At 35.2% G+C, this 24,458-nt stretch overlaps 1 protein-coding gene across 2 annotated transcripts in view; it reads right to left on the bottom strand.

Annotated features, from left to right (window-relative positions):
- The window catches only part of ACVR2A (activin A receptor type 2A), an 89,407-nt gene that overhangs the window by 22,222 nt on the left and 42,727 nt on the right, over window positions 1-24,458 (bottom strand). For both annotated transcript variants that reach the window (XM_070476240.1, XM_070476238.1), the window contains exons 3-5: window positions 15,201-15,408; window positions 8,485-8,594; window positions 8,142-8,296 (exon numbers count right to left, since the gene is read on the bottom strand). In XM_070476240.1, coding sequence (XP_070332341.1) covers window positions 8,142-8,296; window positions 8,485-8,594; window positions 15,201-15,408 — 473 coding nt within the window. The remainder of the gene's footprint in view (window positions 1-8,141; window positions 8,297-8,484; window positions 8,595-15,200; window positions 15,409-24,458) is intronic.

Below are 24,458 nucleotides of genomic sequence, written 5' to 3' on the forward strand. Positions count from 1 at the left end.
AAAATATAGGAAATGTACTATAAGTCTTCTCTTACTATTTAAACCGTTCCAAGATTTATATTTATGCATACTTTTTAAATAACTCACTCAACAACTTCTTCGGACCATCAAGAAGAATTGAGTACTCTTTAAGAAAAGTATTTAAAAATCGACAAATTTGGGACTTGTCCCCTCTAATCATCTAGTTATCTTACATTCTAAGAAATTTTACAATTGCAAATTTTAAAAAGGACTACTGCCAAGCTGACAGAAATAGAATATGTAAAGAAATAATATAGTGTGTGTATCAGGACAAATGTTTCTGAGCTAGGGAAAGCAAGACATTATACATTAACAGATTTGATAATACTGACACTGTCAAATGCACAGCCATGATTCTATCCAATCAGATCTTCAAAATTTCTCTGTGACATATCAACTCCTGCTTTCCAGTTTCTCCTCATCTAACTCTTTCCGAAAGTAAAGACAGACCAAGGTGGCTGAATGAGGATTTTGAGTAAGCTCCCTAAGAAGTGATTAGCTCATCAGCGAAGCCAGCATTGGGGTTATAAGTCTGAAAGAGATATTGCAGCCATGCCCATTCTTTTGGCTGCTGCTTAGAAGCACCAGGTTTACTACTGTGTACAGAAGAAATTTTATTTTTATTTAGCAATTGTACTCTTCAAGGAGAAAAAGGAAATGGACCATGCTATAGAGTAATAACTGTGATATGGTAAAACTGATATGTTGATCTGCAAGGCAATATATATAGTCACTATAAAAGATATTTTAAATCGAACTTATATACTCTAATCCCTCCCTTTATCTGACTTTAGTTTTTTATGGACCTGACCTAATAATTTATTGAAATAAGCCATTCAATTAAAATTAACTCAATGGATAATACTCAAACATAAATGCCCAGGCTTTGCCCTCAGCAGACTGACTCTAGGCCAAGTCACCTCACTTATGCATGCCTTGATTTTCTTATCTCTAAAATAAACATAATAAAACAGAACCTACATCATCAGTATTGAAAGATTACATGAGCTAATATGTATAAAGTGCTCTGTACAAGTGCTTGACACAGTACTCAAAACGAAATTTTTCCACTATTTGAAATTAACTTCAAAGTACTGACATACATGTATGTGTGTGTGTCTCAATACTTTGAAGTTAATTTCAAGTAAAATGATTTCAATAAGTCAGTTTTGATGTTGAAATCAACAACTTCAAAAAATTCCTCCTTGGGAGTACAATTTTGAGGTGGCTGGCAAGTAACAGCTAACACTGAGCACTTAAAATGAGCACACCATCCCACATGTGGCTCTTCTCCCCATCACCACAGAACTGGAATCCTTTCCTCCATCTTTGCCCAAATTGACTGAGGCAACTCCCTTTTTACTCTCTTCACCCTTCCCTTCCAAGCTGCAAAGTCAACCAACCAATCAACCAACCTATTTTTAGTGCACCTACATGTTAACTGTGGGCTCCAAAAAGGCCAGCAAGGACTGGCCCTGAGCCACTTAATACTACACCTCAAGCACAGTGCCTGGCACACCCCACACAGTGGACACCCAGCAACAGGTGAACAATTCAGCAAAAATTAAACCAACCAATGTGAACACCACCCAGCCTACCTGATGCAAACAGCTTTCACTAACAAATGGACTTCTTCATTTTTATTATCTCAAATTAACAGAAAAAGGTTTGACAGCAATGAAGTAGCTAGGAATGATGGATCAGATTGAGGATGAGACTCAGGAAATAAAAATTACAGAGAAAAGCAAACTCACTTCTTCCTACCTACCATCTCCTTGGCAGACAAGGAAAAGCAGATATTAGGCACTCTGGTCTATATGCAACAGCCCCATTTGCAAACTGGAAAATGGGACGGGGCCCTCCATAGGCCAAAGGAAAACTGATCTTAAGATTTTTTAATTTAGTATGTCATTTTTAGAAATAAGGTGCTTTGATTAATTTTATTGTGCAGCTTTAACTTGTTTTAAGGTTTTGATACAGATTCCCCCTCCACCTACCCCCCAACCCCCCAACACTTTCACTTCTTCTCCCCTGACCTTCTTTTTCACTTTTGGACATGGAATTTCAGCCAATCTCCAAGTGAATCTGTCTGTACATCTGTAAGAGAAATAACTTATACACATCTAGAGCAACACTTTGTCAAGTTGCAGCAAGTCTATGGATAATTTATGACAGTTCTCCCTACAATTAGTTTAAAAGTATATATAAAAGTTGCAATTTAGGTTATAATACTAAAATAATGAAAACAGACAGCATTTCTAGTAGCCCTGTACTACTTTTTAGCCATGAATGGGGCGGGGGATACGTTCAAGAGTATACAGTAGCATTATATCACCATATTTTAAATATCCTAAAATAATACAGTTAAAAACTACTTGTGAAATGTAAGTTCTAGCCCTTAGCAGAAACCTAACACAAACTCGAAGCCAATATAACATCAACTTTTGGTATTTCATGAGCATACATTATGCTGCACTAAACTTCACTTAAAAACATCAGTCAGAACGAGATACATTAGAAAGTACTGAGCTGAAAGCTATCCTCAATATACTGTTAAATAAAAGGAAAGCAACTACAGAATAACATTTTATAGTTTATAAAAAAGAAAAGTACATATTCAAATGAGTGAGGTTAGAGAAAGATGTCACAAGATACACACCAACCTAAAACTGGTATTTCAGTAAATTGCTAAAGGAAAAGCAGGAACAAATGATTCTTTCTTTTTTTGGACATACTTCTTTCTGATTAATTTGTATTGCTATAACAAGCAACCATTTGTAATTAATTTTTAAATAGAACAGAAGGTGAAAGAGAAAAATCAAGAGAAATGTGTTCATAAACCTCAACCATTTAGCAATCAACCTAGCTCAAGACGCACTTCTACAGATGTAGTATTTATTTTGTAAGTATAACTGAATATTAGCATATTAAATATTCAATAAAATTCGGTAAACTCCCTGCATTCTTCCAAAATAAGGGAGCTGCATACTTTCTGAAACAGACTTGGCTGGATACTATTATGCTACCCCTTTAGTATCTTCTTAATTTTAAACATATATAGACTCAGCAGGAAAATCCTACAAACCATCGTCAGAGATGGCTTGGTTTCCTGGTGGATAATAATTTGACATAGCGTAAAACATCAACTTATCATTACTTTAATATTAAGGTCAACAGGATTATTTTGTATGCTCAACTCAATATTCTAAACATCTAAAAGCCTTTAGTCCTTATCAAAACCTAGACAAAATGTCACGATGCCAGGACTGAAGAGACTGATGTCATTTAAAAAGTACCAATGTTGCAATACGCTAGTTCTATTACTATAGCCTTAAAAAAATAACAAGAAGTTAACGTCATACTTTCTTAAGGGCAAGCAATTTCTAGCCTCTAAAATGAATTTTCTTATCAAGTAGTATTTTTTTATTAGCACATAGATTTTATAAGCAGAAAACTTAAGCTTACATAGGATTATAGAAACAATGTAAACAGTTTTATTGAAATCACATTAACTCTAACCACAATAAGAGTTCTTAATAATAAAGTCAGTGCATCAATTCACTCATATTTGTGACTCACTGGTACTAAAAAAACAAGTTTGCATTCAGTTTACTGACTGGAGATCCTAAGAGTATCTACCTACACATGGAAAGACAGTTTCAGGACAGGTAAAAGAAATGTGACCCAGGTGATGCAAATTAAAAGGATGTTTTCACACCTGTGATCACAGAAAATTGAATAATGGCACTCTTTCATAAAAACTTGAAATACTTCAACTTATCTTATCCCCAAGAAACATGGTCCCAAGATTTACCTTAAAGTAAAGCCCTAAAGCACCTCAAACATTTATGAAACAATTCCTGAATATACTGCATTATCATCTTAGTGTAAGAATAAATGAAACAAAGGCAATTCAGCAATTCATTACTTACAGAATGGCTATTACACAGAAGTACTGTGTGAGACGCAACAGTGATTATAACATATGCCCTGTCTTCAAGGAGCTGATAATCAAGTATGAGAGTGGAGCATGCTCACAAATGACTAAAACCTTTCTTAACCAAGGTTATTCACGTGAATCTCAAAAGACAGAAACTGACTTGAGCACTAGTTTCTCTATCCTTTCAAGGATGGCACGTAACTAATAGCCTTCTAGATGTATATGATGGATGGCTTAGGGTGTTAATGAGAGAAACTGATCAAAAGGCAAAGCATGGAAGACCACTGTCAGACTCTACACTTTGTATTCTTGCTGCTGGATCACTGAGAACCTTCAGATAGTTTTAAGCACAGAAGTAACATAACTAGACATGTACAATGTTATTGTATAGCAAACAGTATAGATGGAGAGAGAGAACTGGAAACAAGACCAGCTACGAGACTGTAGAAATAATCTCAGCCTCCAGTATAAAAATGTCCTGAAAACAAGACGATCAGAAAGGATGAAAAGGTAAATAAAGCGGACTTTATAAATAACAGGGCTAGGAGCAAAAGTAACTATCTCAAAGGCGTTCATCCAGGATAATGGGGGAAGACAGTGATAACGTGAAACAATGTTAGAAATATAGTGGTTACAGGTTATAAAGAAAGAAGAATAGTTTTTGTTTTTTTTTTAAAGCATGTTACTTTTTTCTACATCTTTAACTATGATAGATCTATTTTAGAATATTTTTTATTTTAAAATAAATTAAAACCATCATTAAAGACTAGATTTTAAAGCATGTATATCTCTACATCACTTATTCAGAATAAAATACTAACAAAATCCTAAGAAACTTTAAACAACTTGATGATTTCCATAATACTGATCTTTTATCCCCAAAGAGAATAAAAGACTGAGATCAGACCAATGAATGAGCAGAGTATATGTAACTTTAGCTTGTTCTGCTGAGAATCACTGTAAATTCTTTTCAAATGTACTTCTTATTGTAGGAATGATCCATCAATAAGCTTTCACTAGTCTTTAGCCAATGCTTTAAGAAAAACTTCCCCTAAGAAAAGGAATGATAAATTTTGTCTAAAAGTGTTTTAAGAAACTAGAGGGAGAATGTTGCAGAAATGCACAAGAATGTAAGACCCTTCCCTAACTGGTCCTGAAATTAAACTTTGAATATGGAGACATGAACATGGGGTGCAATACAGAAGTCAGCTTAAGACTTCAACTGTGTAATACGTTTCCCCTGCCTACTTCTCCTACCCCTCAAATAAGTCTTGAATAACTGGGGCATTGGCACCATCAACTCAGAAACACAAGAATCTTTACCTGAGACCCAATCTATCTTCATAAACCCTATTCTAAAATGTGTGCTAAACAATATTTTAATGGAAAACACATGAATATGCCTTTCTATTTATCTGTTACTTGTTTATTTCCACTTCTGTCCTCTGTGAGACAATGTGATCATGTTACTGCTCCTTTTAGTAGTCAGACTACTCAATGTCCCAAAGTGGGAAAATAGCTTAGAGAATGATTGTGAGATGGCAGGGATGTTTACTAATTATCTGAAGCAGCAAAAGCTCTGCTTTCTGAAAAAAGAGAAGAACAGGATAAGCAGTGAGAACAAAGATTTAGTGTCAGAGAGTCCTTGGTTCATATTCCAGCTCTGATATTGTGAGCTTTACTATGTCTCAATTTCTTTATCTATAGAATGGGCATTATAACACTACAGAAACAACCCTGTGAGGTAAAACCAGATCAGTGCTTTCCATACCTGGCTGGTCACCAGAAGTGCCTGGGAAAATTTATTAGAATCATAATATCTCAGGCCCCATTCCATACTTTCAGGGGTATGGTCCAGGGGTATTGTTTTGTTTTTCTGAATAAATTCTAAAGATGATCCTTACATACTGGTTACAACTGGAAATCAAGGGAAAGTTTTACGTATTTTTTATAAATATATAACAATATAAATATTTTTATAAATATAAAAATTTTACTAATTTTTAATATTTTTATATAATGTATATATTAAGATTCTATGTAACTTATCAGTAATCTAGTAGACTATAAATGTACAATTAATGCTTGATACAACTATCATTTTTTGAAGGAGAAATAAAACTGAGCATTTTGTGACAAGAGGGCTACTTAAGCAGTCTTGCAGAAGGAGTTTGCATAAACTTCACCAAAAATGAGATAGCATGACACTATACTGTTTGAGATAGTGAAAGAAGACATAAATGAAGTTCCACATTGATGACAATGCTCCTTTTCCACAACACAGTTCATGACAGAAGGAAAGTATAAAGTCAGGCATGTCTTCTATTTTCCACAATGAAGTCTGACCATCCCAGTCATTCCATCTCAAAACCTTTTTAATTTTATTTATTTTTCAGTAATTCATACAATTCATACAAACTGTATGTACGTACAGAACAACAAAAGCACTAAATAAATGTGTACAAAAATATTAACGATTGAAAAAATACTTAAAACCCACAGAGGTGGATACTCATTGAACATTCTTAGCTGTCATTTATAAATAAGGAGTCATCTTTCCTTTTTATAAGTCCAAACCCAATATTTCTAAATAAAGTAGCCTCAGGTATAAGATATTCAGACTTTTAAATAAAAATACCCAACCAAACTTTTTAAGCTAGTATTTTATATAAATCAATGTTATCTATAGGATTACATTATTAAAGTTTTATGATGAAACTTAACAAATTTGTTTTTAAATGAAGTGTACAGTTTGTTTCTATTGTATCACAAATCCAGGGTAAATTCAGATACTATTACAGTATGAAACATTCTTTCTTTCAAATGTAGATATTAAATAAAAAATAGTTACCACCAATAAGAAGGTAAAATGTAGAGAAAGTGTATGGACATTTGAAGTAAACTACATATATTTATTAGGCACTATATTTTTAAAATTTTAAAGTATTTTTAAAAGATGATTTTTAACAAACCTACAGTTTATCTACTAATGTTAAAAATTAAAATATTTCAGCTATACAAAATATAGTGTGTTTACTTAATTTATTAAATAAGAAATGTTACCTTTAGGCTTATTTCCCCTTATATATATTTTACAAAGATTACAAGGATCAATGATCTAATGCTAACAGATTGGTTTAAGCACCAAGAAAGGAATATGTTATGTAAATAAAGCTTAAAGGGAAGAAGTTGTTTTGGTCATTAAATAATAGGACTTAACCATTGTCTTCTACCAAGTTTTAACCGTTAATCCTACTGGTATTAGAGAAACAAAGTTAAACCAAAAGATCCAGAAGGTGGAGGTAATGTGATCTTAAAAGTCAAAGAAACACAAATTACTGTTTAAAGACACCTCAAGTAAGTAAACCAAAAGTTACCACTTCCTGTCTGTCTGTAGAATATTAACTACTTATATTAAAAATCCTTATAACGCACTGAATCAGCTGCCATTGTTCTCATAATAGAGAATGAAGAAAAACTTCATGAATTTATTCTGACTACCCACAACACCTATATTTTTAGATATTTGGTGTTGAGGGAAAAAAAATCAAGGGCATTAAAAAAGTTTTCAGACTTCAGTTACACACTTGATATGCTGAAAATAAAATATATTTACTTGGAACTACAACATATGATGAGAAATGCTGCCCTTTTGCTCCTCTTCCCTAGAATGACATTTTTCAGGTGCATCCTCTTCATGCCTGTGTGAAACCTCTTTATTCCACATTCCTGGTTACTTACTGAATTCTCCTCCGTGATTAAAAGAATGTTTTGGCAAGTGTTGAAAAAGGCACAGAAACTTAGGAATGGAGGAGAAAACAGAAGGGAAAGAAAAAGTTTCAATATCACTTCTCCATCATCAATTACTTCTCAAGAAACACAGCAGAGTGTATCCCACATTTATAAGCACTATAATCACAGTAAAACTCTCCAAAGAAGAACAGGAATGGGAATACTGTTCATTCTACTCTATCTCAAGGCCTAAGTTTAGGATATAGCAAATTAATATATTTGCAAAAGTAGTTATAGTTCCCATGACAACAAACATTCAAAAATTAACTCTATAAGGAAAATGATTTATAACTACCTACTGTGGTTTCTCCACTGGAATATTTCTTTAAAATATACAGTCAAAAAAAATATAGTCAAAAACAGCAAGAAGTATTAGACAATAACTTACTTGAGTTGGAACGAGCACAGGAGGGTAAGCCATCTTATGATGCCTGTACACCCAAAATGCACAAATGACAATCCCCGCAATTAACATAAGTGGCACCAAAGAATAGAGCAAGATGTTGTAATAGGGAGGCTTAGGTGTTACTGGATTCGAAGTAGCTGTGGGAAAGAGGAAGAAAATCATTCAGATTTGGTCAATAAAATTCCACAATAAATATTTATTATAGTGCCAAATTGTAGGAGAAAAATAGAGGAGGAGAAGGTGGGAGTAAATTATTCTAATACAAACATGCTTTGTTTTCAATCTACTAGTTGAACAGACTTATGTGTTTTCTCTGTGAACTTACGCTGTGTGACCTCCATCTCCGGAAAATAAGAGAACCTTTCGTTACACATATTGCCCTCACAGCAACAAAAATAGACTTCAGGGCTATCTTTTTTTTCTATACAATCAGTCCTATAAATAAAAAGAGAAGAAATAATTAAAACCAACATTATTACTCTGAATCTACAATAGATGTTTTACTAAAGTTCTTCTCAGAGATAAAATAATGAGTAAGTTATTTATAGTCAACTTTGAGACTTTTATTAATATTCAACAATCAATTCTTAAAAGTCAAAAATGTTCCTTGAAACCAATTATGATATATCATCAGAAAAAAATCCAATAGCTGATTTTATAACAATCACATTGGCTCCATGAAGTAACTTCTTTAATTTGGATTTTAATGATCAATCTAAAGCAACCATCTTTTTATTGTTTTCTTTAATTATTACAAAAACCTAAAGAGGAACATAAAGTCAACGAAGAAATTTGGTCTAAGAGTGCCTCATCCTCACAGAAAATAGAGCCTTTCCATTTTATGAATACAAAAACTGAACACTATATGTAGAAAACTGCATGTGTGTGTACACACATAAATACACACACACACACGTATACAGATAAATGAGCTACTGTGATGGCTCAGACAGTCAAGACCCTACTTGCAATGCAGGAGACCAGGGTTCAATCCTCGGGTCGGGAAGATCCCCTGGAGAAAGGAATGGCTACCCATGACAGCATTCTTACCTGGAGAAATACATGGACAGAGGAGCCCGGCAGGCTACAGTCCATGAAGTCTCAGAGGGTCAGAAATGACTGAGCAACTAACATTTTCAGTTTCACTTCTCATACATATAAATACACAGGCACGAAGTAATCCTTGCTCATATCTCATGGCAGAACACATTTCAACATCAGAGACTTAAATCAGCCTTGGGAATTAAGCCATTTTTGCAGCAGAATTAAATTCCCTGAACCCAACGGACAGGGCTAAAGATAAACAAGTAAAGAGCAATCTGTAACAACAAAAATAGAGGCCCGAGTAACTAAAAAACTGACTAGAGTTAGATTCATTTAGAGGAGAAGGAAGGCAGCCTTCTCTATAGGAACTGAGTTACTGAAAAGATAGAGATTTAGCCTCAAGATCAAATCCTAATCAACCACTAAAAAAATAGTTATACCTAATTTTTAAAAGCAGATATTTAAATTGCTAATAGTATCAGGTATACTTAGACATATATTACAAATAAACTGTAAACTTTTACAATGGTTGTTGAAAATAAGGTTGAATTTAATTCTAAAGTGAAAAGCCCAAGAAATTTCAGGGAGAAGGCAATTTTACCAAAATCAAACTTTGAAATAAAATTTATACCAGTATCTATTTAGTAGAACGTAAAAGACAAATGAAAGCTAAATTTTTAACAATTTATAAAGAGAAATATATAAATTAAAAATTTAACATTCAGAATTATGCCTCAAATTACAGGTTAATATAATTAAATACTAGCCTAGTTAATGCAAGGAAATTACTTTTCACCATTCAATTTCATTGTTCATTTTCCCCATCTCTTCCTCCATACTTTGACATTTCTTCAATCTTCTTTTTCTTACTCTTATTTATCTGACTACTCTTAGTATTTCCTTTTTAATCAAATTCAGAACATAAAAACAAAAATTCACATTTATTTAAATTAGCACTTAACCCTTAGAAGAAAAGCTGGTGTAGTAATTCTGACTCTAAGAGCAGGCATTTGCACTGACCAACTCACCATTATCTAGCAAAGTTTAATCTCAAGCAATACTGGTTTTAGGTGAGAAGCCAGTAGCTTTTCACAATAAAAAGAACAGAGATCCTTGAACTCAACTAATTACTAAAAGACAGTCTTGAATAAGCTTAAGTTGAATGGTTCTATGAAGACCTACAAGACTTTCTAGAACTAACACCAAAAAAAATGTCCTTTTCATCACAGGGCCTGGAATGCAAAAGCAGGAAGTCAAGAGATACTGGAGTAACAGGCAGGTTTGGCCTTGGAGTACAGAATGGAGCAGGGCAAAGGCTACCAGAGTTTTGCCAAGAGAACACACTGGTCACAGCAAACACCCTCCTCCAACAACACAACAGGTGACTCTACACAGGGACATGACCAGATGGTCAATGCTGAAATCAGACTGATTGTAGTCTTGGCAGTTGAGAATGGAGAAGCTCTATACAGGCAGCAAAAACAAGACTGGGAGCTGACTGTGGCTCAGCTCATGAACTCCTTACTGCAAAATTCAGCCTTAAATTGAAGAAAATAGGGGGAACCACTAGATAATACAGGATGACCTAAATCAAATCCCTTATGATTATACAGTGGAAGTGCCAAACAGATTCAAGAGATTTGATCTGGGAGACAGAGTGCCCGAAGAACTATGGATGGAGGTTAGTAACATTGTACAGGAGGTGGTGACCAAAACCATCCCCAAAAGAAATGCAAAAAGGCAAACTGGTTGTCTGAGGAGGCCTTACAAATGCCAAGTAAAGAAGAGAAGTCAAAGAAGAGGAAAGATACACCCATCTGAATGCAGAGTTCCAAAGAAGAGCAAGGAGACAGGAAAGCCTTCCTCAGTGAACAGTGCCAAAGAAATTGAGGAAAACAACAGAATGGGAAAGAAGAGATCTCTTTAAGAAAATTAAGAGATACCAAGGGAATATTTCATGCAAAAAAGGGCACAACAAAGGACATATATGGTATGGAGCTAACAGAAGCAGGAGGTATTAAGAGGTGGCAAAAATACACAGAAGAACTATACAAAAAAATCTTAATGACCCAGATAACCACCATGGTGTGATCAGTCATCTAGAGCCAAACATCCTGGAATGCGAAGTAAAATGGGCCTTAAGAAGCATCACTACAAACAAAGCTAGTGGAGGTGATGGGATTCCAGTTGAGCTATTCCAAATCCTAAAGGATTATGCTGTGAAAGTGCTGTACTCAATATGCCAGCAAATCTGGAAAACTCAGTAGTGGCCAAAGGACTGGAAAAGGTCAGTTTGCATTCCAATCCCTGAGAAAGGCAATGCCAAAGGATGCTCAAACTACCAGAATATTGCACTCATCTCACATGCAAGCAAAGTAATGTTTACAATTCTCCAAGACAGGCTTCAGCAGTACAAGAACCAAGAGCTTTCAGATGTTCAAGTTGGTTTTAGAAAAGGCAGAGGAACCAGAGATCAAATTGCCAACATCCGTTGGATCATTTAAAAAGCAAGAGAGTTCCAGAAAAACATCTCCTTCTGCTTTATTGACTACCCCAAAGTGTTTGACTGTGTGACTACCCCAAAGCCCACAACAAACTGTGGAAAATCCTTAAAAAGATGGGAATACCAGACCACCTGATCTGCCTCCTGAGAAATCTGTATGGAGGTCAGGAAGCAACAGTTAGAACTAAACAGGGAACAATGGACTGGTTCCCAATTGGGAAAGGAGTATGTCAAAGCTGTATATTATTACACTGCTTATTTAACTTACATTCAGAGTACATCATGTAAAATGCCAGGCTGAATGAAGCACAACCTAGAATCAAGACTGCCAGGAGAAATATTAACAAGCTCAGATGTGCAAATAACACCACACTTATGGCAGAAAACAAAAAGGAACTAAAGAGTCTCCTGGTGAAGGTGAAAGAGGACAGTGAAAAAGTTGGCTAAACTTAACATTCAGAAAACTAAGATCATGGGATCTGGTCCCATCACTTCATGGCAAACAGACAGGGAAACAATGGAAACAGTAACAGACCTTATTTTCTTGGGCTCCAAAATCACTGCAGATGGTGACTACAGCCATGAAATTAAAAGACACTTGCTCCCTGGAAGAAAAGCTATGACTAACCTAGACAGCGTATTAAGAAGCAGAGACATCACTTTGCTACAAAGGTCCGTCTAGTCAAAGCTATGGTTTTTCCAATAGTCATGTAAGGATGTTGATAGTTGGACCATAAAGACAGCTGAGCACAGAAGAACTGATGTTTCAAACTGTGGTGATGGAGAAGACTGTTTAGAGTCCCTTAGACTGCAAGGAGATCCAATCAGTCAATCCTAAAGGAAATCAGTCCTGAATATTCACTGGAAGAACTAATACTAAAGCTACAGCTCCAGTACTTTCGCCACCTGATGCAAAGAGCCAACTCACTGGAAAAGACGCTGATGCTGGGAAAGATTGAAAGCAGGAGGAGAAGGGGACGACAGAAGATGAGAAGGTTGGATGGCATCACTGACTCAATGGACATGAGTTTGAGCAAACTCCGGAAGATTGAGAAGGAGAGGGATGCCTGGCGTGCTGCAGTCCATGGGGCTGCGAGGAGTCAGACATGACTGAGCGACTGAACAACAAGGTTTGAATAGAGATTATCCTCAAACTTCATTTTTCCCCAACTTCTTTTTCCTTAGCTTTTTTTTTTTAATTGATATATAATTGGCATGTAACATTAGTTACAGGCATACAACCTAATGACTGAATATTAGAGTATATTGTGAAATGATCACCATAATAATCTAGCTAACATCCCATCACCACACAGCTATAAATTTTTTTCCTTGTGAACAAAACTTTTAAGATTTCCTCTTATGGCAACTTTCAAATATACAATATATTATTATTAACTATAGTCACCATTACCCCACATTCTCTATTACATCCCTAGGACTTATTTGTTTTATAACTGATAATTCATACCCTTTTGATTCTCTTCACCTATTCTCCCCACTTCTCACCCTTGGCCTCCAGCAACCACAAATAGTTCTCTCTATATATATACGGGTTTGTGTATGTGTGGTTTTTTTTTTTTTCTTTTTTAAGATTAATATACAAGTGAGATCATGTGGTATTTGTTTTTCCCTGTCTGACATTTCACTTAGGATAATGCCCTCAAGGTCCATCAGTATTATCATGAATGGCAAGGTGTTCTTTTTCACGGATGAAAAAGATTTCATTGTATATACAAAGCATATTTCCTTGATCCATTTATTCACTGACAGACACTTAAGGTGCTTCCACATCTTGGCTATTGTAAATAATGTGGCAATGAACGTTGTGGTGCATTTATCTTTTCAAGTTTATGTTTTTGTTTCCTTTGGACATATACTCAAAAGTGGAACTGCTATATCATTGCTATTTTTAATTTTCTGAGGAACCTCCATACTGTTTCCCCAGTGGCCCTACTTATCCTTTCATAATAGCAAATATCACTTAATGATCACCTCTGTTAATAAAGAAGTTAATAATCAGAAATACAGCGAAAATGTGTAATTACAGAGCAGTAATCCTTGGAAAATTAACAGATGCAGAAATACACCCTAACTACTAAGTGGTCATGTATAGATGTGAGAGTTGGACTGTGAAGAAAGCTGAGCGCTGAAAAATTGATGCTTTTGAACTGTGGTGTTGGAGAAGACTCTTGAGAATCCCTTGGACTGTAAGGAGATCCAACCAGTCCATCCTAAAGGAGATCAGTCCTGGGTGTTCATTGGAAGGACTGATGCTGAAGCTGAAACTCCAATACTTTGTCCACCTGATGCAAAGAACTGACTCACTGGAAAAGACCCTGATGCTGGGAGGGATTGGGGGCAGGAGGAGAAGGAGACGACAGAGGATGAGATGGCTGGATGGCATCACCGACTCGATGGACATGAGTTTGAGTAAACTCCGGGAGTTTACCCCTGATGGACAGGGAGGCCTGGCGTGCTGCGATTCATGGGGTCGCAAAGAGTCGGACACGACTGAGCGACTGAACTGACTGAACTAACTGTATGTACCTAAATGACTATTTTAATTTCTCACCAAAAGTGGAATTAATTTAATTTTCATGAGTTTATTCAACACATTTTACTATTAATCACATATGGCCAATCAACCAGAGATTTATAGTAATCAATTAAAATCCCTGCAAGTAGATCAGGACATAGCTAGATTCCATGAGTGTATTAGTTATTTGGCTTCAAAAAATCTGGTTATCTAGGATTTTTCAGCTTCTGCAGTCATCAGCACCCACCCACAGTGAAACTCTTGTGGCCTGGGCTCAACATCTAGAGACACTTTACAGAAAGATCACAGGCAGTCAGTAACATACCCACTGTATCCCCTGTACTTTATTTCCAGTACAGAATAAAACAATTTAAGCAAAATCTTTTAAATAAAATGAAGCTTTCTATGAGGACTGTGTTAGTTCTGATGTAATTCTGAATGTCAAGTTAAAATGTCCCTCGGGATAAAGAACAAAGGCCTACTCTGCAAGGAAAAAAAGGGGAAAATGTAGTGAGATCAATTTCTTCCAGATACATAAAGAGGGAAACTAAAAGGAAATTTAATACTATGATTAAGCTTTATTCTCTTTCAGGATAGATTTTCAACAGATATACTCTCTTTTAAAGCAATTTTAAAAATCCCTTTTCATTAAAACTGCTGTTTAAAAAAAAAAAAAACATAATCCTACAACATAGCGAAATAAATGTTTCTCATCTAAAGTTTTCACTACTTGGTAGATAATTCGAAGTTACAGAAGATTAAACATAAATATGCTATATTTGTTTTGTTACTTTAAAACATGCATTTTGTCATCAACATGTTATAATGATCTTTATACTCTCATCTTTAAAAAGAAGCATTTAAGTGAAAATCCATGCATTGATCCGTCCCCTTTTAAAAAAAGAGGGAGAAGTGAAAATTATTCAACACTATCATAAACAAAATGCATTCTTACCTGTCATAGCAGTTGATATCATCCAGCCAACAACCTTGCTTCACTATTTCAATGGAACCAGAAATATTCTTCCATGTAGCAAAACAATGCCGCCGTTTATCTTTGTCACCATAACAGGATTCAACACCAGTGCGATTGGTTCTATCTCTTTCCCAATTAGCATTATAGAAAATACACTCCTGAGTTTCTGATCTACCAAGTATAGCACCTATAAGATAATAAAACAACAACTTAATATAACTGTATTTGTTCTTACACTGTCTCCCAGTATACCAAATTTCAGATCTTCCTAAAATGTCAATAATTTACTGTCTTACTGTTATAATATTGGGTTTAGGTTTCCAGGTCCATCTTTGTATTTTAGGTTTAATAAACATAGTAGAAAGTGACCAAATAAATCACGTTTTCTCTGTAAAAGACCAGCTTTGCTTAAGAATGTCCTTGATAAAAAGCAGTAACACTGTTAATTTTCTTAAATTTTGACCCTTGAGTCAAGATTTCTTCTCAATATTCTGTGTGACAAAGTGGTAACTAACCAAAAGCACGTCTGCTGCACACTGCAGTACAATGACTGCCTCCAGAAAAAGCCGTCGCATGACTGAGCTGTGAACTAAACCAACCATGGTTATTCAGACTTGAGTATCTGGCAAAAAAGTTCTCAAAGTTAACCAAATTAAACCTGTTACTTCAAGAAAAACAACTGATAGCATGCACTGCCAATGATAAAATATGAGTTTCCAAGCAAAATTAAGAATTTTGGAAAAACTGTATCAACCACCACCATTAGCCTGACACCTTCCCAATATTTAAAGAATTTTCTGATGAGGTCATTAGTAATATTAACAAATATGACTTTTAAATACAGAATAATAAGATGTGCCAACATTTAAAAGGTCTATATAATTCAGAGAACCAATATTTTCCAAGTGAATTCTGTGTGACATTTGAAAAACACTCATGGGTTAAAATAAATCCATTCAATGTTCAAGATAGCCAAATAGACTCTAGCATTACAGAGGACGAAAAGTTCATTAGTGGTTTCAGATTCCACACTGTACTAACTTTTAAGAAACCATCTCTTGCTTTATATGGAAAAGTAAGAGAACTGGAATACCCAAAATAATTCTGAAAAAGATGTACAAAAGAGAACTCATACTACTTGATTTTGGGCAGTTTTTTTAGTCATGCCACATGGCTTGCGGGATCTTAGTTGCCCACCCAGGTATTTAACCTGGGCCATGGCAGTGAAAGAGCCTAGTCCCTAACCACTGGACCACCAGGGAGTTTCCTATACTAATTGTTTTTAAGTCTGACACTAAAACTTCAACAATCAAGACAATGCAGTCTTAGTAAAAAGACATGCACCTAGGGGACAGGACAGAGAATCCAGAAACAGACCCAGACACATATGGTCAACTGACACACAGCCAAAATGCCAATGCAATGTACTTAGAGAAAATAAAGTCTTCCAACAACTGATGCTGGAACAACTAGACATCTATATACAGAACAAAGAACCTCAACTCATAACAACTTATAGCTCATACCATATACAAAAATTAACTCTAAAAATATCATAGACCTAAAATAAAACCTTAAACTATTATTATATAACTTCTAAAAACAAGAAAAATCTTGTGACCCTAAATTATTAACATGAAAGATTTGTTAAAATACAAAAAAATAGGAGCTACAAAAGAAAAAATTGGACTTCAAAAGCTGAACTTCATTAAAATTGAAACTTCTCTTTGAAAGTTAAGGAAAAAAACTCAGACTGGGAGAAAATAACTGCAAATTATATACCTAAAAAAGAACAGATATTCAGAAAATGTAAAGATCTATCACAACTCAATAATAAGAAAACATATTACCTAATTTCTAAAAAATGGGCAAGAGATTCAGACAGACACCTTATCAAAGAAATATGAATGGGAAATACTACATAGAAAGATACTCAGTATCACTAACCAGGGAAATGCAAACTAAAACTAGATCTAATATTCATTAGAATGACTAACATAAAAATAAAAACATACAATCTTAAGTTTTGGGAAATATGTAGACCAACTGCAACTTCTACACATCAGTAGTGGGGATGCAAAATGGCCCAATAACTCAGGAAAAAGTCTTCTTACAGTGAAACATGCATCTACCATACTACACAACAATCTCATGCCTAGGTATTTAAGAAACGAAAACATATATCCATGCAAAAATCTGTAATTTTTAGAGTGGCTTTATTCAGAATCACCAGAAACCACCCAATATCTAGCACTGATATATGTTAAAAATAAACATCTGTACAAAAAAATAATAAATGAACTGGTGACAGCTGCAACTAAATGGATAAACTGTAAACATATTATGCTAAAAACAAAAATGGACTGAAAGGCTACATACTGTATGATTCCATTTACCCAATATTTTGGAAAAGGCAGAAGTTCAGGTATGAAAATCAGATCAGAAGTTAAGAGTGAGGGGAGAGGGCTAATTACAAAAGGGTATAAGGAAACTTTTAGAGGTGATAGATATTCCACATTTTTATTGTGGTGATGGTTATGTAATTCATGAGTTAATCAGACTGCACAGACTTGTGTATCTAAACAAAATATATTTTATTCTCTGCAACGTATACTTCAATCAACTTGACTTTACAAAACAAAACCATCAAAGAAATTACCTCTTGTTGAGTTATGGTATACTATCAAAGAAAAATACCCACAATTATCTTAAAAAGCTATTAAAATACTCCCCATTTTTCTGACTATATCTGTGTTTGGTCAGATTTCCTCCATGTCAAAACATCACAAGTTTTTGCATCACAACAAACTGAGTGGAAAAACAGATACAAGAATTCAGTTGTCATCTACTAAAACAATTATAAAGAAATTTGTAAAAAAATTTCTCTAGTTTTTTAGAAAATATTTTTCATAAAAATCTATTCTTTCGTTAACATATAATGGACTTATTATTGACACTTTTAAATAAATATTTTTTAATTTTCTGCCCTAATTTCTAATATGATGATATTTATAGATACAAACCACATAAAAATCATCTTGGGTTAAGAAAGAAGTTCTGAGACCACAAAGTTTCTACATTATTCCTTTTTTGAAACCTGCTGAAGAAAACAGCAAATTAAGTTTCCTCCTTTACTAAATAACCCAAAAGCAAACATGCACTACCTGTATTATCTCATAACAGAGACTGGCAAACGTTCTCTGGAAAGGGCCAGACAGTAAATATATTAGGCTTTGCTGGCCTTGTGGTTTCTTTTACAACTACTCAATTCTGCCAATGCAGCACAAAAGCATCCATTGGACAGTAAATGAATGAGCACTGCTACATTTCAATAAAACTTTACTAATGGACACTGAAGACTAAATTTCATGTAATTTTTACGTCACAAAATATCCTTTAAAAAAAAAAAATTCCCCCACCATTTAAAAATGTAAATATCATTCTGAGTTCACAGGGTGGATCCGCCTACAGGCTCTGTGGTCAGCTATCTCTTGAAATAACATCCTAATTTCTAGATGACTGGACTTTTCTTTTGCTTGTTTTGTTTTGCTGGGGGCGGGGGGTCTTCTATGAACTACCACTTGTATAACTCACATTAAAAACCACTATTAATTATTTTTAATTTCCAAAAGAAGACTCCACAGAGGTACAGAACATTTAAAGTAAACAAAACTAACCGCCAAAAAAGTACACTGCCTAGAACAAAAATGCCAAATACAATAGGTTTCATCTTTGGTGTCAATTCCAATCAGTTAAGAGTGGCTGTCAGAAGCAATGTACTGAGAAAGACATTGAGGTAAAGCGCCTTGGAATTAGTATAGAAGGAGCGGGGGAAAACACCAGTTTCGTTTCTTTGCCACCTCTGGTCTAGAAAAAAGATAAACAAATGATTACTTTTTATTTCTTTTAAAACTTCTCAATATTTAATGATAAGTTAAGATTTCAGAATGACTTTCTAGACCTAGACTATCATTTGATATTACTCACAGATAGAAAATTGCTTATGGGAAAAACTGACAATTTTGCCAACCCCCTCCCATATCTTCAAGTTGATTCAGTAATCAGTCTTTATCCCATCATATCTCTTACTGACCACTAAATACAATAACATAATTGTAAAAATAAAGCAAGTTACATGTATTGTTATGTTCTTACCCTCTACTAGTGACTTTAAAGGTGCACTTCTAAAAAGGATGGTAAAAGTTACCTATATTTTCTAGTTTTTAATAGCATTTCACAATTTAAGGTTTTCTTAAACTGTAAATTTCTACCATAGGTTTATTCTAACAAAGTAATTACAAATAGTTAATACAATTTTCAAAAGAAATAAATGGACATAAAAGGTCTATTTGCAGGGTTTATTATAATGGTTTTTAACCTATGATGTGCATCAGAATCCCCCATGTGTTTCCTCAAACTCATCTTTGAGTACCATTTTCTATGCCCCAGGAATGAGTAGCTGAAAAGTACATGAGGTCAGCAGAGGGGTATAAAGATATATAGATACTATGTGTATGTTTTCTTTGCTTCTTTTGGCAAAGACTCACTGGTGATCTAATGTTTCTTCCCAGTTAAATATTGGCTTAGAAGACTGTGAACTGAACTTGGAATTTAGTTTACACACTATGACCTTGAACAAGTTACCAAACCTTGCACTGTTTTGGTTCTACATTTGATTCAATCTCCCTAACAATTCCAAAATTACTATGGATAATTCTGTAGTTTCATAACTCATACTCAGGCAAGTTATAATAGCAAATCAGTAAGTCTATCACAGAATCAAGTATTATAATTATTTTTCATAAATTATTTCAGATAATAATCCTATTTCCAACCTACTGCTTATACATAATGATTGATACTGAGAATTTCATTTTTTCCTACCATTTAAAAAAAGAAAAAAGGCAATACACAGGACCTAAAATTCATCAAAACAGCCCTGTAAAAGTCATACTCAAATCTAAGATACTCCTCCAATGAGGAAAAAGTAAATTTTATCTAATGTGAATGCATCTGAGAACAACAGGGGTTTTGTTTTTAAAAGCATGGAGTATTAAAATAATACACCAGCATTAATTTTATACAATCTCCTTTAGAACCAGAAGAAGAGGGACTACTTCACAACTAGTTTTATGAAGCACGTATTACCTTGATACAAAAATCAGTCAAAGACAGAACAAAAAAGGGCAAACAGGGTATACAGACCAATATATCACTAGGACAGCAGCACCAACTCAATGGCCATGAGTTTGCACAAACTCCAGGAGATACTGAAGGACAGGGAAGCCTGGCCTGCTGCAGTCCATGGGGTCACAAAGAGTTGGACAGGACTTAGTGACTGAACAACAACAACAAATGAGATGAAGAAGTTCTCAACAAAATTTCAGCAAACAAAAATCCAAAAAATAGATTTTAAGTAATGTACCACAACCAAGTAGGATCTATTCCAGGCATGAAGGCTAATTTGATATTCAAAAGTCAATAAATGCACTCTGCCAAACAAACAGACCAAAAGAGAAAAATCATATGGTCTATTGATAAGTCTAACAAGAATAGAGAGAAACTTCCTCAAACTGAGAAAGAGCACCTACCAAAAAACTTAGAGCTAACATCATACTGTATGGTGAAAGATTGAATGCTTTCCCTCTAACATCAAAAAGAAGGCACTGATGTCTACTCCTACCACTTTTATTTAACATAGTATTGAAAGTTTTAGCTATTGTAATAAGGCAAGAAAAAAAAATTAAAGACATACCAATTGGAAAAGGAAATATATAACTGTTTCTATTTGCAGATAAAATGACTGTCTATTCAGAAAATTCTAAGGATCTTCAAACAACAACAACAAAACGCTAGAATTAGTGAGTTCAGTAAGGTCACAGAAAACAAATCAACACACAAAAATCAATTATGTTTCTTTACACTGACAATGAACAAGCAGAACTGAGATTAAAAATTAAAAGTATCAGTTACTATTGCTCCTAAGAAAATAAAATACTTACATATAATTTAATAAAGAATATATAGGATTTGTATGATGAAAATTATAAAATACTGATGAAAGAAATCAAAGACGACCTAATCACCTGGAGACACACTGTGTTCATGGATTGGAAGAGTCCACAAAACCAAGATTTCAAGTCTTCTTAAACTGATATATTCATATTTATATATATATATATATACATATATACACACACACACATATATAAAATATACAATTCATATTAAAATCTCAGCAAATTTCTCTGTAGACAATAAAAGACCTTTTTCTAAAATCTGCTGAAAAATAATAATAAAGAGAGAAATCATTCTTCCTGATGTTAAGGCTTACCACATAGCTGCAGTAAATGTGACAGTGTGGTACTGGTGGAGAGATAAACACAAAGATCAATGGAACAGAAGGAGAACCCAGAAACAGACCCAAACAAATATGCCCGATTAATTTTAACAAATGAACAAAAGAATTTCAGTGGAGGAGAGAGAGCCTTTTCAGCAAATGGTGCTGGAGGAATGGATATAGTTCAAGCAAATATTTCTTTAATGCCCTACCCTTTGCAACCTATCATCATCCTAATCATTTCTGAAAGCCCAGCTCTTGCAAAAAGTTTCCCAGGCTAAATCTCACATGCGACAATTTTCAAGTTTTATCATCAGGACTGCTGCTTCCCTCCCACAAAATGCACACTACTTGTCATCCAACATAAAATATTTTAGTTCATATTTATTCACTGTTTCAGATAGTTGTTTATATATGCCTTTTCATACATTAAAATGTCATTCAGTCTAAGACTATCTTACTTGCCCTCCAAACATTTGTTGCTGGAATAGTTACTAAGTTGTGTTCAACTCTTTGCAACCCCCTGGTGGCACCACGTGAGGTTCCTGTGTCCTCCACTCTCTCCTAGAATTTGTTCAAATGTATGTCCATCAAGTTGGTGATGTTATCTAACCATCTCATCTCTGCTGCCCACACCCCACTGCCCCTGTCTCCTTTTGCCTTCAATCTTTCCCAGCATCAGGGTTTTTTCCAATGAGTTGGTTCTTTGCATCAGGGGCCAAAGTATTGGAGCTTCAGCATTAGTCCTTCCAATGGTTATTCAGGCTTGATTTCCGTTAGGATTGACTCATTTGATCTCCACGCATCCCAAGGGATTCTCAAGAGCCTCTCCAGCACCACAATTCAAAAGGATCAATTCTTCAGCTCTCGGCTTTCTTTATGGTCCAATTCTCATAAATCTACACATGACTACCGGAAAAACCATAACTTTGACTAGACTGACCACTGTCGACAAAGCAAGGTCTCTGCTTTATTAATATACTGTCTAGGTTTATCATAGCTCTCCTTCCAAGGAGCAAGCATCTTTTCATTTCATGGCTACAGTCCCCGTCCACAGTGATTTGGCAGCCCAAGAAAATAAAATCTGTCACTGCTTCCACATTTTCACTTTCTATTTGCCATGAAGTGATGGGACCTGATGCCATGGTCTTAGTTTTTTAATGCTGACCCTCAAGCCAGCTTTTTCACTCTCCTTTTAAACTCTCATCAAGAGGCTCTTTAGTTCCTCTTCACTTTTTGTCATTAGAGTGGAATCATCTTTATATCTGAGGTTGTTATTTCTCCTGGCAGTATTGACTCCAGCTTGTGCTTCATCCAGCCCAGCATGTTTCATGATGTACTCTGCATAGAAGTTAAATAAGCAGGTTGACAATATACAGCCTTGGTGTATGCTCCATTCCTGATTTTGAACCAGTCCATTGTTCCATGTCCGGTTCTACCTGGTGCTTCTTGACCCACACACAGGTTTCTCAGGACACAAGTGAGGTAATTGCTACTCCCATCTCATTAAGAATTTTCCACAGTTTGTTGTGATCCACACAATCAAAGGCTTTAGCACAATCAATGAAGCAGAAGCAGCTGTTTTTCTGGAATCCCCTTGTTTTCTCCATGATTCAACAATTGCTGGCAATTTGATCTCCAGTTCCTCTGCCTCTTCAAAACCCAGTTTGTATATCTGGAAACTCTCGGTGCACACACTGCTGAAGCCAAGCTTAAAGGATTTTGAGCATTACCTTGTTAGCATGTGAAATCAGTACAACTGTAGGGTAGTCTGAACATTCTTTGGCACTGCCCTTCTTTGGGACTGGAATAAAAACTGACCTTTTCTGGTCCTGTGGCCACTGCTGGGTTCTCCAAATGTGCTGACATATTGAGTGCAGCACTTTAAAGGCATCATCTTTGAGGATTTTTAAATAGCTGGGCTGGAATTTTGTCACTTCCACTAGCTTTGTTCATAGCAATGCTTCCTAAGGCCCATTTGACTACACACTCCAGGATGTCTGGCTATAGGTGAGTGATCACTCCATGATGGTTATCTGGGTCATTAAGACCTTTCTTGTGTAGTTCTGTGAATTCTTGCCACTTCGTCTTAATCTCTTCTGCGTGTTAGATCTTTACCATTTCTGTCATTTATTGTGCCCATCCTTGCATGAAATGTTCCCTTGATATCTCTAATTTTCTCGAAGATATCTCTGCTGCTGCTGCTAAGTTGCTTCAGTCGTGTCCAACTCTGTGTGACCCCACAGACGGCAGCCCACCAGGCTCCGCCGTCCCTGGGATTCTCCAGGCAAGAACACTGGAGTGGGTTGCCATTTCCTTCCCCAGAAGTTATCTCTAGTCTTTCTCATTCTATTGTTGTCCTCTATTTCTTTGCATTGTTCATTTAAGAAGGTCTTCTTATCTTTCCTTGCTATTCTCTGAAACTCAGTTGGGTGTATCTTTCCCTTTCTCCCTCACCTTTTTTCTTCTTTCCTCAGCTTTCCTTCAAAGAGAAACAGTACTTAATGAAAGATTAAAATGTAAAAATGTGATATAACAACTGAATTTTAAAAACTCACCAACTACTACTGCACCCCCAACTCCTCTGAAACAAGCAGATGGAATTAAAGACTCTTTTACAATTACAATCCGTTTCCTTATCTGACTAAGATGGCAATGCTGCTTTTTCAATTTTTTGGCCACACCTTGTGGTATGCAGCATACCTGATCAGGGATCAAACTCACGCTCCCTGTCATGGAAGTATGTTGTCTTAGCCACTGGACTTCCTGGAAGTTCTGAGACGATGATGTTTTTCACAGGCCTTGCAACCAGCCTTATCCTATCATAATTTTCCTATATGCACCCAACAATAAATGTAAAGAAAAGAACTATTTTGACAACTTACATTTCTGAGGCT

This window comes from Odocoileus virginianus, chromosome 13, assembly GCF_023699985.2.
Source record: "Odocoileus virginianus isolate 20LAN1187 ecotype Illinois chromosome 13, Ovbor_1.2, whole genome shotgun sequence".
Lineage (NCBI taxonomy): Eukaryota > Metazoa > Chordata > Mammalia > Artiodactyla > Cervidae > Odocoileus > Odocoileus virginianus.